General features: G+C 39.2%; 1 protein-coding gene across 1 annotated transcript in view; it reads right to left on the minus strand.

Annotated features, from left to right (window-relative positions):
• Positions 1–13,907, minus strand: part of LOC124803161 (transforming growth factor beta receptor type 3-like) — a 110,751-nt gene that overhangs the window by 59,884 nt on the left and 36,960 nt on the right. Inside the window, exon 4 of the mRNA XM_047264342.1 lies at positions 3,143–3,393. Within this exon, the coding sequence (XP_047120298.1) occupies positions 3,143–3,393 (251 nt within the window). The remainder of the gene's footprint in view (positions 1–3,142; positions 3,394–13,907) is intronic.

Genomic DNA, 13,907 nt, shown 5'->3' on the forward strand with positions numbered 1-13,907 from the left:
GGCACTGGACTGAGGACCAGTGACGTCACAGCTGCTATCACAGAAATATAAAGATGAAACCATTCACCACACGGCAGTCAATTATCATCTGACAAATACTGAGGAATACTCAATCAAAAACAACCACAAGGATGTATAACCATTTGATGCAACTGGAAGCCCAAGGTGATTTTCTTTGGCCACCCTGCTATGAAAATGTGCATTCATCCACCATATGACAGTATTGTATATTGTATATGGCAACAAGCAGAGGAGCATCAGGAGTCAGCTGCTTTATGACTGTGACTGTTCTGCAAATTATTTACAAGTGATGCAGTGGTGTATCCCTGTGACTGGCATACACTCTTAAGGTGTTAGGTTGGTGCATAAGTACATAGTGTTTTTGTTCTACATGCTGGTATTCTGGTTGCTATGGGTTTATATATTGATTGTCATTTTTTATTTGTAGTTCACTGTTGCTATTTGAGTTTACATATTACCATTTTGTCATTTGGAGAGAGAGAGTGGAGCTGTGGACACTAGAAAATGGAGTGCTAAGTGGAGAAATCACAACATTTCCATCATATTCTTCTGTTCGAGTTCAGTATAAAGGTGACAGGAGTGGAGACAGCCAGAAACACTAGCATCATATATGGACTTAAAGCCACTGAATACAGCACAGCAAGAAAATGGTGCCGCCCGGAGTGGCCGAGCGGTTCTAGGCACTACAGTCTGGAACCAGGCGACCGCTATGTTCGCATGTTCGAATCCTACCTCAGGCATCGATGTGTGTGATGTCCTTAGGTTAGTTAGGTTTAAGGAATTCTAAGTTGTAGGGGACTGATGACCTCAGAAGTTAAGTTCCATAGTGCTCAGAGCCATTTGAACCATTTGAAGAAAACGGTTTTCTCATTTTAAGCAAAATCGTTTTGACATTAGTGGCTCTCCACAGTCAGGAAAACCATAGGGGTTTGGAGAAGATTGTCTAAATGCATTAATCCTCAATGATCCAAAACTGTGATGAACTGTGATCATTAGACCACTGTGTGACATTTGCATGCAACTGAGTGTATAGGTACCAAATTTCTATGCCAAAATCACAAAAAAACAGTGGGTGGCAGCATGTGCAGTTCTACTTGTTGCTCGTCAGCAATTGCTTGTGAAGAGCACCAACCATTCCTATACCGTATTGTTACTGGTGGCGAGAAATGGTGTCTTTATGCTAACATAAAGAAACGAAAGGAATGGCTGAGCCCGAGCAAAGCAGAATAAGCCCATAGAAAGACCTGTGCACATCCACAAAAGATAACATTATGCATCTGGTGGAACAGCGAAGGGACTACAAACTGCTACCCTGAGGTGTGACCATCACTACTGCAAGTGTCAACAACTGAGACGCCTTGCAGATGCAATCCAAGAACAATAACCAGGAAGACTGTGTGAAGTGATGCAACTCCACTATAATGCCTCCTCGGATTCTGCAAGACTGACAAAAAGCACTATACAGAAACTGGGTTGGGAAGTCATTCCGCACCCACCTTATTCACCCTATGTCACACCCTCAGATTTTCACCTTTTCTCCTCTCTATTGAACAACCTTCAAGGAACTTCCTTTATGGATGAAAACTTGCTACAAACACAGCTTGATGAGTTCCTCACCTCAAAACTGTGCGATTTCTAGAGTAGGGGAATTGAAAACTTGCTCCAGCATTGGCAGACTGTTGTAAATAGTGAAGGAGAAAATATTGCTGATGACTTAAGTCTCTGTTATGCATATGTGTTATGTTTATTAAACTTGTGGAAAAATACTATGAACTTATCCACCACCCCAATAAGATACAACACTTGCCTTAAGTGCAGCTTTTCTATATTTATGGAGCAGCTGTAAAATGGCTGGAGAAATGTCACTTATACAAATATGTAACACTTAACTCTAGTCAACATCACAACTTATATATCTCACTGCTGATGAGTGAACAAATTTGCCCAATGCTTATTGATATGTTGTGGAACAACCATTAACTGAAACTTATATTCTAACAACTAACTACACTTTCATACTAAGTAGTGTTTCTCATACTTCAGTGTTTGTAATATCTGTACCTATATAATCTTGTCAGCTCTTAACTTCGGCAAACTCTAATAGTGTTTTCCATTATTCATTTTCCTCACTGGTCACACAAAAACTCTCTCCATAAGTACTCTATCATCTCTTTAGAATACCTGTGTGCAATCAACACTTCTCTCTTTGAATAAAAACTCTTTCTCAGTAGTGACTGATAGTTTATGGAATGGTCACTAAATTTTAATTAACATCTCTAAGAAATAAAGTTACATAATTGATATTTTGTTTGTTTTCTGGTACATTTCTGTACACAATGAAATCCCTGTGCCGCAGCAGCACAGCATGCTGCCAGGGGAGACACAAGACAACATGCCACGGCCCGTCTCCACTTTATCGATGGGCTGCGGGCAGCGCTTTACTCCAATTCTCCTGTCAGCATACTACAGTACTGTGGCACAGGGATTTCAATGCTTACCAGGGATGCAGGCATGTACCTGGAAATAAACAAAAAATCAGTTATATAACTTTATTTCTTAGAGATGTTAATCAAGACATATGACTACACATCATGCTACCCACCCCACTTGTGAAATAAAGACTATCTGTGACCAAACAGTCCATATAATTAGCTGTTGCCCATGACTATGATTAGTGAAGGTTTTTCTCCAGCATACACTGTACATCTTATCACTGGCTTCAAAAATAAATTCTACAGTCAATCGTCTTTTTGCCAATATAATTTAAAACACTGTTGCAATTTAGTCCAACTTGCCTGTTACTTCATTTTCGTTGTTATTTATTCAACAGCTGCCTTTCATTGTTTGTTATTATTTTTAAAATGATACATTGTTATTCAAACAAAAGAAAGAAATTATCTTGGTTATGGAGAAATCAGAAATGACTTAGCAGATGCATAACAGCTAAATAACACAGCTCTTTCATCATTGCAACATCAAATAATGCATAAATAGTTCAGTAACACATGAAAAAAGCATTTGATCATTAGTAATACTCTGAAATTGATGTATTTCTATAAGTTGATAGTAAACAGTGTACAGTTTAACAATGCATATTACAAAAATATGCTCGTACACTCACCAATGCCAAGTTTCCTTTGGTAAGGGACTCCAAATAGGTGCACATACCAATACGACAGTGCATATACACAACACCCACTTCTACATATTCAGGGCTTGTTTTAAAACTGAAGCTTCCATGCTGCTGCAGTAAGCTGACTGCAGAGTCAACAGGGCACGCATTACGAAGAAGAAACTTCTGTATTTTGCTTTTCGGATCAGAAGAATTTGTCAGCCAACAGTTCTCAGTAACCAGCTGAACTTTGGTCCCACCTGGAAAATAAAGACATGTAGACTGCTTCCAACTTCATTGAAACGTAACAACAAACAAAAGTTTTACACACACACACACACACACACACACACACACACACACACACACACAGACACACACAGACACACAGAGAGAGAGAGAGAGAGAGACCAGGAAGGAGGGGGGTGGATATCAAAGCCCTGAATTATCAATAAATATCTGGGAAAAATTTTGGCAGTTGCCTCTAGGTAAACAGTATACTTGGAAACTGAAACTTTCATGAATGACAGGTCCTGACAGGTGTGAACACTACCAAACTATCAGTTTAATAAGTCATGGTTGCAAATGAATGACATATATTACTTTTAGAAGAATGGAAAAACTGGTAGAAGGCGGACTCAGGGAAAATCAGTTTCTAAAAATGTGCAGGGCAATACTGACACTACAACTTACTTTAGAAGATGGATTAAAAAAGACCAAACTTACATTTGTAGGACTTGTAGACTTAGAGAAAACTTTTGACTATGTTGACTGGAATACTATCTTCGAAATTCTGAAGGTATCTGGGGCAAAATACAGGGAGCAAAAGGTTATTTTATAACTTGTACAGAAACTAGATGGCAGTTATACGAGCTGAGGGGCATGAAAGAGAGGCAATGGTGGAGAAGGGACTGAGACATGGTTCTGTACAGGAAACCAAAGAAGAATTTGGAGAAGGAACTGAAAGTTCTGGAAAAAGAAATAAAAACTTCGAGGTTTGCCGATGACTTATCATTCAATCAGAGGCACGAAGGACTTGGAAGGGCAATTGAACAGAATGGACAGTGTCTTGAAAGGAGCATAAGAGATGAACACCAACAAAATCCAAACAAGGGTAATATTATGTAATTTAATTAAATCAGGAGGTGCTGAGTGAATTCGATAAGGAAATGGGGCACTAACAGTAGCAGATGTGTTTTGTTATTTGAGTAGTAAAATAACTTATGGTGGCCGAAATAGAGAGAATGTAAAATGAACCCGGCGATGGCTAGAAAATTGTTTCTGAAGAGGAGAAGTTTGTTAACATCAAACATAAATTTAAGTGCTAGGAAGTCTTTTCTGGAGATATTTGTCAAGAGTGTAGCCTTGTACAAAAGTGAAACATGGACAATATGCCGTTTGGTAAATAAAATGGAAGCTATTACAATGTGATGCTATAGAAGAATGCCGAAGATTAGATGGGTAGACCATTTATTTCTTTTTGGTTTTCTTTACTTTTTTCTCTATTTACAGCCTGAATAAAGATGGGGATGGGCTATTGCCCTGCTTCACTGCTTTATTATTACTTTCTTTTCGTGTGCTTTGGCTCTTATAACTGAGACTTGGGTTCTTTACAAGTTGAGGCCTGGGTTCTTTACAAGTTGTAGATAACCTTTTGCTACCTGTCTTTTATCCTTTGTCACTTTTCAATTTCAAGGTGTGTATTCCACTCAAGAGTGTCAATTTTTTTAATATCTTACAAATAATACCAATGTTTGCAGCGACAAATTAGTTCAGTAACAATTAGATCTGACAGTGCCTGTATTCCTCTGTACTGTGATTATTACATTCTTCTTGAAGTCTTGAGAGTTTAGTTTTGGCTGGCTTTCCAAAGGATCTCAATAATTCTGATGGGATGACATTTATTCTAGGTGCTTTGTTTCACCTTAGATCTTGCAGTGTTCTGACATATTCTTTTCACAGCATCACCTTCTCATCTCATCTTCATCTACTTCCTCTTGCCTTTCTGCTATACTGACTTAGGGTTTCTTTGCCTTATGCTGTCCTTCTATATATTGTTCCACCTTTCAGCGTTTGCTTAGTAATGGCTTACCACCCGAGCTCTTCATGTTCATGCAGCAAGTTCTCTAATTTCGAAAGTTTTCTTTAATTCTAATTTTCCTATATACAGCATCTATTTTTCTTATAGTCATACACGCTTCTGCAGCTTTGCATTTGCCCTCTAGCTATTCCAACTTTGTTACTTCATACTTCCTGTCAATTTCATTTTTTGTCATCTAATTCCATTCTGCCTCTTTCATTTCCTGCATTTTTATATTTTCTCTGTTCATTAACGAAAATTAATATCTCAACCAAAATAATTATTTTTTGACAATATAAAAATAAATTTATACTTATGCATTTCATGACCAACTGAACTCAAAACTGGTAATTTTACAGCAACAAAAACAGCCTATTTCAACATTAACAACTGTTTTTGCCTATTTTAGTTTTAAAATCCTAAAAGATACCTATTTCTTTAATATAACACTTCCCCCCCCCCCCCCCCCGCCCGCCCCCAAATTATCATAATTGCTTACAAGAATTGAAGGTGGGAGGACATAAGACAATATTTGAAGGGAAAAAAAGTAAAATAAATAAAATAATAATAATAATTTGTAGCTCACAGAATCCTGCCCAACTGTCTACTTCCACAACAATAGATAATTGTAGGCCTTGAACTGACATCGGATTTGAGGGGGGGGGGGATACATATACAAGGAGAGACTTTAAAGCTGCCTAGCAACTAAAGGAAAAATCCTCATTCTCCCCTTGGTTATACACGGAGGCAATTGTCGAATTTTTGTTATACACCCACCAAACTAAACCAGTACAAAGTGTACCAATGGACATATAATATAAAGTGCAATGTGTTCATTGTTCAAAATCTATTCTAGTTTCAGTACACGAATAGCTCAATGGAAGATAATATCAAAAGCAGCTAATTTTTCTGCAAGATACGACAGATGGAAAAATTATATTGTGCCAAGTATTCAACCAAGAGGTTAGTGGTTATGTTTTGGTGCTACTTAGTTTTTAGTGCTGTTTTGGAACTGCAAATTTCCTCATACCTCTTTTGACACCAGAGCGTTTTTGAAGCACGATATTTTGTAAATACTGTTTAAAATTACACTAAGAGACAACTGTTCACTTTTATTCTAATTTTTTAAGTTGCTGAGTTCAATTTTCATATAAAGGAAAAGTAAGCAATGTGAAAATATCATACCTACAGGACAAAGAATAAATGTTTTTAAAATTATACACCAAGTTCTGATTTTTTTATAGTTTTGAGTTGTAAGAAATATCTATTCAACGACAGGATAGTTGGAAAACTAAAATTGCCAAATTGTATTTTTTATTTTATTTTATTTTTTTATTTTTTTTAATTTTTTTGGTAAAATTATGTATCACTATCCCTTAACAGCACCAAATACTTTTTATACGCACTTCTATGTAGCATCTTGTTTCAAGTGATAAAAAGTCCCACTTAACTCAGCATGCAGAAGGAGCATTATATAAGGGAAATGTAGAACATTATATAAGGGAAATGTAGAATGGATATCAAAATTGAAGCAAAAGCTTTTAACAAAGACATCTGACGAATCCACCAAAAAGAACCAATTCTGCAGTGACTTGTTTCATGCTATTGTGGCAGCAAACTCTCTTTTCGAAAACTATAAAATTCTATTTTCAAAGGTTTTCTTGAGAACTACTGCCATCAGTCTGTTCCTATAGAGTCAAAATTGTGTAACACATTGCACAGAATCCAATAAGATATTGGTGAGTCTTGCATATGGATTTCTATTGATGAAACCAGTTACAGTCTTGGTCCATACATTTCAAATCTGATTATTGGTAAGCTGGCTCCAGATATGCTCTCCAGGGCTTATTTGATTTGTTCAAAACAACTCTCAAAGACTAACCAGCAAACAACTGCCTATTTTGTCTACAATGGGCTGAAGCTGCTATATCCAAATGGTGTGGACGTAAATGAGGTGCTTCTGGCATTCGCAGGTGCTGCTGCATATATGGTGCAGCATTCCCATTGCTTCAAGCTTTCTACCTTTTAATACTGCATGTAGCTTGTGTAGCACATGTGATCAACCATATAGCAGAGCAAGTAACACTTGTATTCCCTGACAGTAATAAATTTCTCTCCACAGTAATGTGCCATCAAAGATACAGGCATTCAAAGAACAACTTCAAGATGTCCCCTTGCCACCTGAACGTGCTGTTACCCACTGGGGCACATGGTTAGCAGTGGTGGAATGCTATAGTAAGCATCTGACAGCAGTCCAGAAGGTAATTTAAAATCTACCAGAGGTTGCTGCCACTGTAACTTCAGCAAAACAATTACTCAGTCCAACTGGACTGGACTTACATTAGAGCCACCTACACATTTACGGCAAGAATTATTTCTGAATTAGAAGGCTAAGAGAGACCTAGCTATGAAAACACATCTTTACTGGAAGAAGCTAAAAAATAAAATTAATTAAGCACTTGATGAAGTGGGCAAAAAAGTAAGGATAAAAATGCAAAAGGTTTTGCATAACAACACCAGCCTGAAGGACTTATACACTGCAGCATACATACTCAGAAGAAAATCTACGGCCCCTGTGTGTGTGTGTGTGTGTGTGTGTGTGTGTGTGTCATTTTTATCATCATTTCATCATTATTGACCAGCAAGTTGCCAAAGTCCCCCTCAGGAGACACCGCCTTAATGAAACACTGTCCGTTTGGGCGAGGGGGTTTGTGTGATCCAATGAAGTGGAGGGCTATGCCGGCGGTGGTGTAACTACCGGCAGGGCCTCCCAAGCCGGACAGGTCTCCATAGAGGATGCAGACAAAGTGTGTCTCACAATGTCCCGTCTAGTGTCCTGTCCTATCCTATTCTGCTCTGTCCCATCCTATACATTCCATTCATTTCCTTTTCCTCCTTGTGATTGTGTGGCAGCAGACAAAGTCCCCTAATGTGGACAGCGGAAGATCCTTGGAAATCAGGACAACGTTGATGCACATAGGCCTTATTGCGAAGGGATGGATAGCGTTCTGTAGTCGTGGTGAAGACAAGCTATCTAAGGGGTAAGGCCCTGAAATAAAACCTTGGCAGGTGTCCAGGCCATGAGGTGGCAGCCCCACCAGGACACTCGGGGGCTGTGGGCTGATAACCCGCACCACCAAAAAACACATATCACAGGAACTAAAAGGAGAAACAACCGGATGGATCTTAAGGATATGACCGTTGGCCTGAAAAGGAAAACCCTTATTGGTTTTTGGAATGTAAGGACGTTGAGAGAGGCAGGGAGGCTAAGACAAGTTGAAAAAGAGATGGAGAACTATCGACTAGATATATTGGGACTAAGCAAAGTAAGGTGGCCAGAATCTGGGGAATTCCAAACACAAAATGGTGGAGTGTTGCTGTATGCGGGTCAGACAGGTGAGGACGTGATGCACAGGAATGGTGTAGGGCTCTTACTATCTAAAAGCAGCAAGAAGAGCTTACTGGAGTGGAAACCAGTCTCGGAACGGATAATAACCGCACGCTTTAAAACAAATGTGCGATACGTCACTGTAATTCAATGCTATGCACCTACTGAAATAGCTAAAGGATAATTAAAAGATGCATTTTATACAGAGCTTAACGGAGTTCTTAGACAAACAAATTCTAGGGACATAAAAATTTTAATGGGTGACTTGAACGCAAAAGTTGGTTCAGAAAATGAAGGGCTTGAACATATCATGGGCGTGCATGGTATGGGGATCAGGAATGTAAATGGTGAACTGTTGATAGATACATGCGCTGAACATGACCTAGTCACAGGAGGCACATTGTTTCCACATCTTAACTGCCATAAGATAACGTGGGTTTCTCCAGACCACATTACCAAAAATCAAATAGACCACATAGTCATAAGCCACAAGTTCCGACACTCTCTGTTAGATATCAGAAATAGAAGAGGGGCAGACGTTGGAAGTGACCACTACCTAGTTTTGGCGGAATTCAGACTGAAGATAGTGGCAAATAGAACCAAGCTCAATCATAGGTGCAAGAAAATAGAGGTGGCAAGATTAAAAGACCAACAGATCAAAGAAACATTTGCCCTTGAACTACAAAACAGATTCCAGGTCCTCTCTGAAGAAAACTTTATGGAAGAGGGAATTGAAACATGCTGGCAAAAAATCAAAAACAGTTATTTAGATGTGAGAAAAAAAATCCTAGGATTTAAGGCACATCAAAGGAAGGAATGGATCTCCGATGCTACGTGGAATGAAATCAGCCACAGGAAAGAACTAAAACTTAAGTTAAATTTTTGTAAGACAAGAGCGTAGAAGAGCTAAGCGCATAAAGAATACATGAAGGCGAACAAAAAAGTTAAAACATTGCTACGTCGAGATAAAACGAAATGGATAGATGAGCAAGCAAAATTAGCAGAAGAGGCAGCAAGACAAGGAAATATGAAAGACCTCTACAACATTACCAAACAGTTGTCAATGAAGAACTTCAGACATGAAGGACCAGTTAAGAACAAGAATGGTGTGATGCTTACAATTCAACAAGCACAGCTACAGAGATAGGAGGAGCACTTCAGGCAACTGTTAAATTGTGAAGACAACCAAGAGGAACACGTAAGAGAAGTTCCAGAGGAAGTCGAAGAAGACCAAGATATAAATTTGCAGTGCCCCACAATGGACGAAATTAGGATTGCCTTGAAAACACTAAAAAATACAAAGGCTCCAGGTCTAGACAACATAGCACCGGAGCTCTTAAAAGCCAATATTGAAAGTACTGTTAAAATGCTCCATCCTTTGCTGAAGCATATTTGGCTTGAAGAGAAATCTCCAAAGGAGTGGAAAAATGGCTTGGTGGTAAAGCTCCCAAAAAAGGGAAATTTGTCAGACTGTAACAACTGGCGTGGTATTACATTGTTGTCAGTGCCCAGTAAGGTCCTCACCAGAATTATTTTAAACAGAATTAAAGAATCCCTTGAAAAGCGACTGCGTAAAAAACAGGCCGGTTTTAGGGCACAACGCAGCTGTGTTGATCTTATTAACACTCTTAGGATCATCTTAGAGCAAAGCAAAGAATTCCAAGCAACCATGTACCTGGCATTTATTGATTTTCAAAAGGCCTTCAATTCCGTGAAACATAAAGTGCTCTGGCAGGTGTTGCGGAAGTATGGCATACCACAGAAGATCTTAAACATCATAAAAGATCTATATGATGGCTACGAATGCTGCATACTCCACAAGGGAAATATGACAGAGCCCATAAAAGTAACAACTGGAGTCCAGCAGGGTTGCATTTTGTCACCAACAATTTTTCTACTCATTCTAGACTCTGTTATGGGAAGAGTCACAGCAGGCAGGAGACAAGGAATCCGGTGGGGGATCCACGAACGTCTGGAGGATTTGGATTTTGCAGACAACACAGTTTTATTAGCTCCAAGGCTGACTGATATGCAAGCTAAATTAAACTTGCTGAAAGAAGAAGCAGAGACTGCTGGCCTCAAGATAAATACAGGCAAAACAAAGGAAATGAGAGTAAATTCACGTAACATGGAGGTGCCCCTGTTAATAGGTGAGCAGCGAGTGGAGACTGTCAACTCATTCCTGTATCTGGGTAGTATAGTGGCAGAAGATGGTGGAGCTGGAGATGACGTGAAAAACCGCATTAAAAAGGCAAATGCTGCCTTCATACAATTGTATCCAATATGGAAAAATAGAAATATCACATACAAAACAAAAATCCGTATTTTTAATACAAATGTGAAGGCTGTCCTTCTGTACGCCAGTGAAAGCTGGAAAATGGATAAAAAGATAACAACCCAGTTACAAAGCTTCATAAATAGATGTCTTCGACGCATCATGAATATCTGGTGGCCAGAAAAAATATGAAATGAGGAGCTCTGGCGAATAACAAACCAGATACCTATAGAAGACCAGATACGAGAGAGAAAGTGGGGCTGGTTGGGGCACACCTTGAGAAAACCAGATGGAGCCACCGAGAAAAAAGCAGTGGAATGAATCCCCAGGGAACAAAGAAGAGAGGAAGACCAAGGGGCACATGGAAAAGGACAGTGAAAGGGGAAGCAAAAAGAGTTGGCAAGACCTGGGCAGAATTGAGGCAAATGGGCAAAGACAGAGACGGATGGCGAGTTCTCCTGGATGCCCTATGCCCCCATGGGGGCCAAAGGAATTAAGTCAAGTAAGTCAAGTTGCTAAAGTGGCATCAAATTAAAAGGACTTCCATCAGGCGGCTGAATAAGCCATATGCACATTTTCAATGAAAAGTAATATGTTCTTACATCAATACCGTGTATTTTACATTATAGTTTTTCTATATAATACTTGATAGGGCCTACAGTAGGTTTTATAAAGCCTAAATGATTCACTGAAAGGGCCTATTTGGGTGCCTAGAATGCACTTTTTACAACCTAAAAATCTGCAGTCCATTCATAATTAATTAATTATTGCCAGTGTCCATATTGGCACATGGAAATGTTTTGCAGATTAATGCCTGGTTTCTAATTCTCTCTCTCACCCCTACATAATCTATGTTAAATTTTATAGTGTTTTCAGGTCTCTTCCACAAATACAGTTTCCTTTACTATTCTTAAACAAAGTGTTCACAGTACCAAATTATGATCTGTGCAAAGTTCTACCAGATGGCTTCATCTTTCAATCCTTTCCACCAGACCACGTCGTTCTACTATTTCTCATTCTCTTCCTTTTTTGCTATCAAACTCCAGTCCTCCATCACAATTAAATTTTCATTTCCCGAAAATTGCTGAATTGTTTATTTTATCTCATCGTACTTGTTGTCAGTCTCTTCATTAACTGTGTAGCAAGTACCCCCATGTAGCCCGCCCAGCTAGCCATGCAGTCTAATGCGCTGCTTCCCCAGTGGGAAGGCATGCCGGTCCCTGGCACGAATCCGCCTGGCGATTGCTGCACAAACACTGTCTCCATGTATGTGTACACCCCATCATTACTCTACCACGTAAACATGCAGTGGTGGGGTGAGTGGACTGCTATAGCATGTTGTGGGGTTGTTAACCACTGAGGGCTACGGCGGGGATGAAGTTTCTCCATCGTTTCTATGTCCCCGGTTCAATACACACTCCCATGTATTTTTACAATTGTGGCAGGTCATTAGTTTTGTCCATCTTGGATGTCTTTATCCTTTCACTATGCTGTTCATCATAGTTTACCTGTATTTCTTTTTTTTTCTGTCTTCCCCGTTATTAGTCCTTGCATTAATCCTGATACGATTCTGCATTGACAACCATGTATACACATGACCATAAATCTGGTGTTTCCTACTCCCACAAATCACCAATTCCAACTATATCTAGTTTTAACTTATCCAGTTCTCTTTTGAAGTTTTTCCAACTTACCTACTTTATTTATTCCCTCTTCTGACCTATACAAGGCCAGAATTGTTTTTTCAGATGACAATGTGCTCCTGAGCAGTCCTCATCTGGAGATGACTGAGGGCTACTCCATGTGCAGAATATTTTACACAGGAGCATGCAACCATCATCAGACTATACAGTAGAGATGCTTGTATTTAGGAAATATAATAGCTGTACATTCCCTTGGTTTCAGCCACGTTGGTTAATGTTATAATGCAAGGTCAGTCAGTCAACCACATTTTTGTTCCAGCAACTACTGAAGGATGCTGCCCCCTTTCAGATGCTAGTGCTAGACTGGACTTTCCACAGACATTAATTTCCACAGGCTTCCACTCCTATCATTATGAATGCTTCCAAACATGATAGGAAGCTCGTGATTATTTCATAAACATTGTGATATTATTTAATGAAGGCTTATTCCATTATGATGATGTTCTCAATATACTCAAAATACACCATTTGTGTGAAGTTCACCCAGAACTCACCCATAGCTGTTGAAGGCAGGTCATCTTCAGTAACAGTACAAATAGGGCACAGAATACTGACAGACAACAATTTGGGTTCCTCTTTGTTTCCAGTCCATATGATTGCATGAACATATCATATAATTCTAACAGCCAATTTCCCTGGTGCACAAGATGATGTTCTGCTTCCCGTCTAGCAGAGATTTTGACTGTTATATAATGTTGCATGTGTGTGCTTTGGAAGGAATGTTCAATGGTTTTTATACAGGACCTTTCCAGTGAAAGGGTTATGTGTTGGAGGCCCTATGTCATAACCTTCACAGGCATTTCACACTGGACGTCTTCCAAATCATCAGGGACTTCCTTTACTAATAAGTAAAAAGAATTGTCTGCATTTTGCATTTCAATGAAGTAGTGTCAGGTGTCCACATGTTGTCATTTTTGTTTGGGAGTCGACGTCTGTGGGAAGAACTCTGCGTGGACTTTTCTCTTCTTCAAAACATTCTGGAGAATGTCTTGAACATTTGATTTACAGATGTCATTCACTGTGATTTGAGGCACAAAAATGTTGACATGCTGTTGTTGTATGTCCAAGACACTGCCTGCCTGCTACTGACTGGTTGAATCACATCTGCAGTTTAGAGTTATTAGTTCGAGCTGCCGCCACAGTTATTGTACGGCATATAAATGTCATCAGTAAAGTCAGTCTTGGTACTTTCTGGACCGAAGGTATATTGCTGACACAGAGAATGTCATTTCTAACTCTTAATACTTTATTTACGTACCTGTATTGACAATAGTGCTGCAAGTATGCAGCATGGCAGCAACACGAAAGTGCAGCTAATTTTTAAAGAA

This window comes from Schistocerca piceifrons, chromosome 6 (assembly GCF_021461385.2).
Source record: "Schistocerca piceifrons isolate TAMUIC-IGC-003096 chromosome 6, iqSchPice1.1, whole genome shotgun sequence".
Lineage (NCBI taxonomy): Eukaryota > Metazoa > Arthropoda > Insecta > Orthoptera > Acrididae > Schistocerca > Schistocerca piceifrons.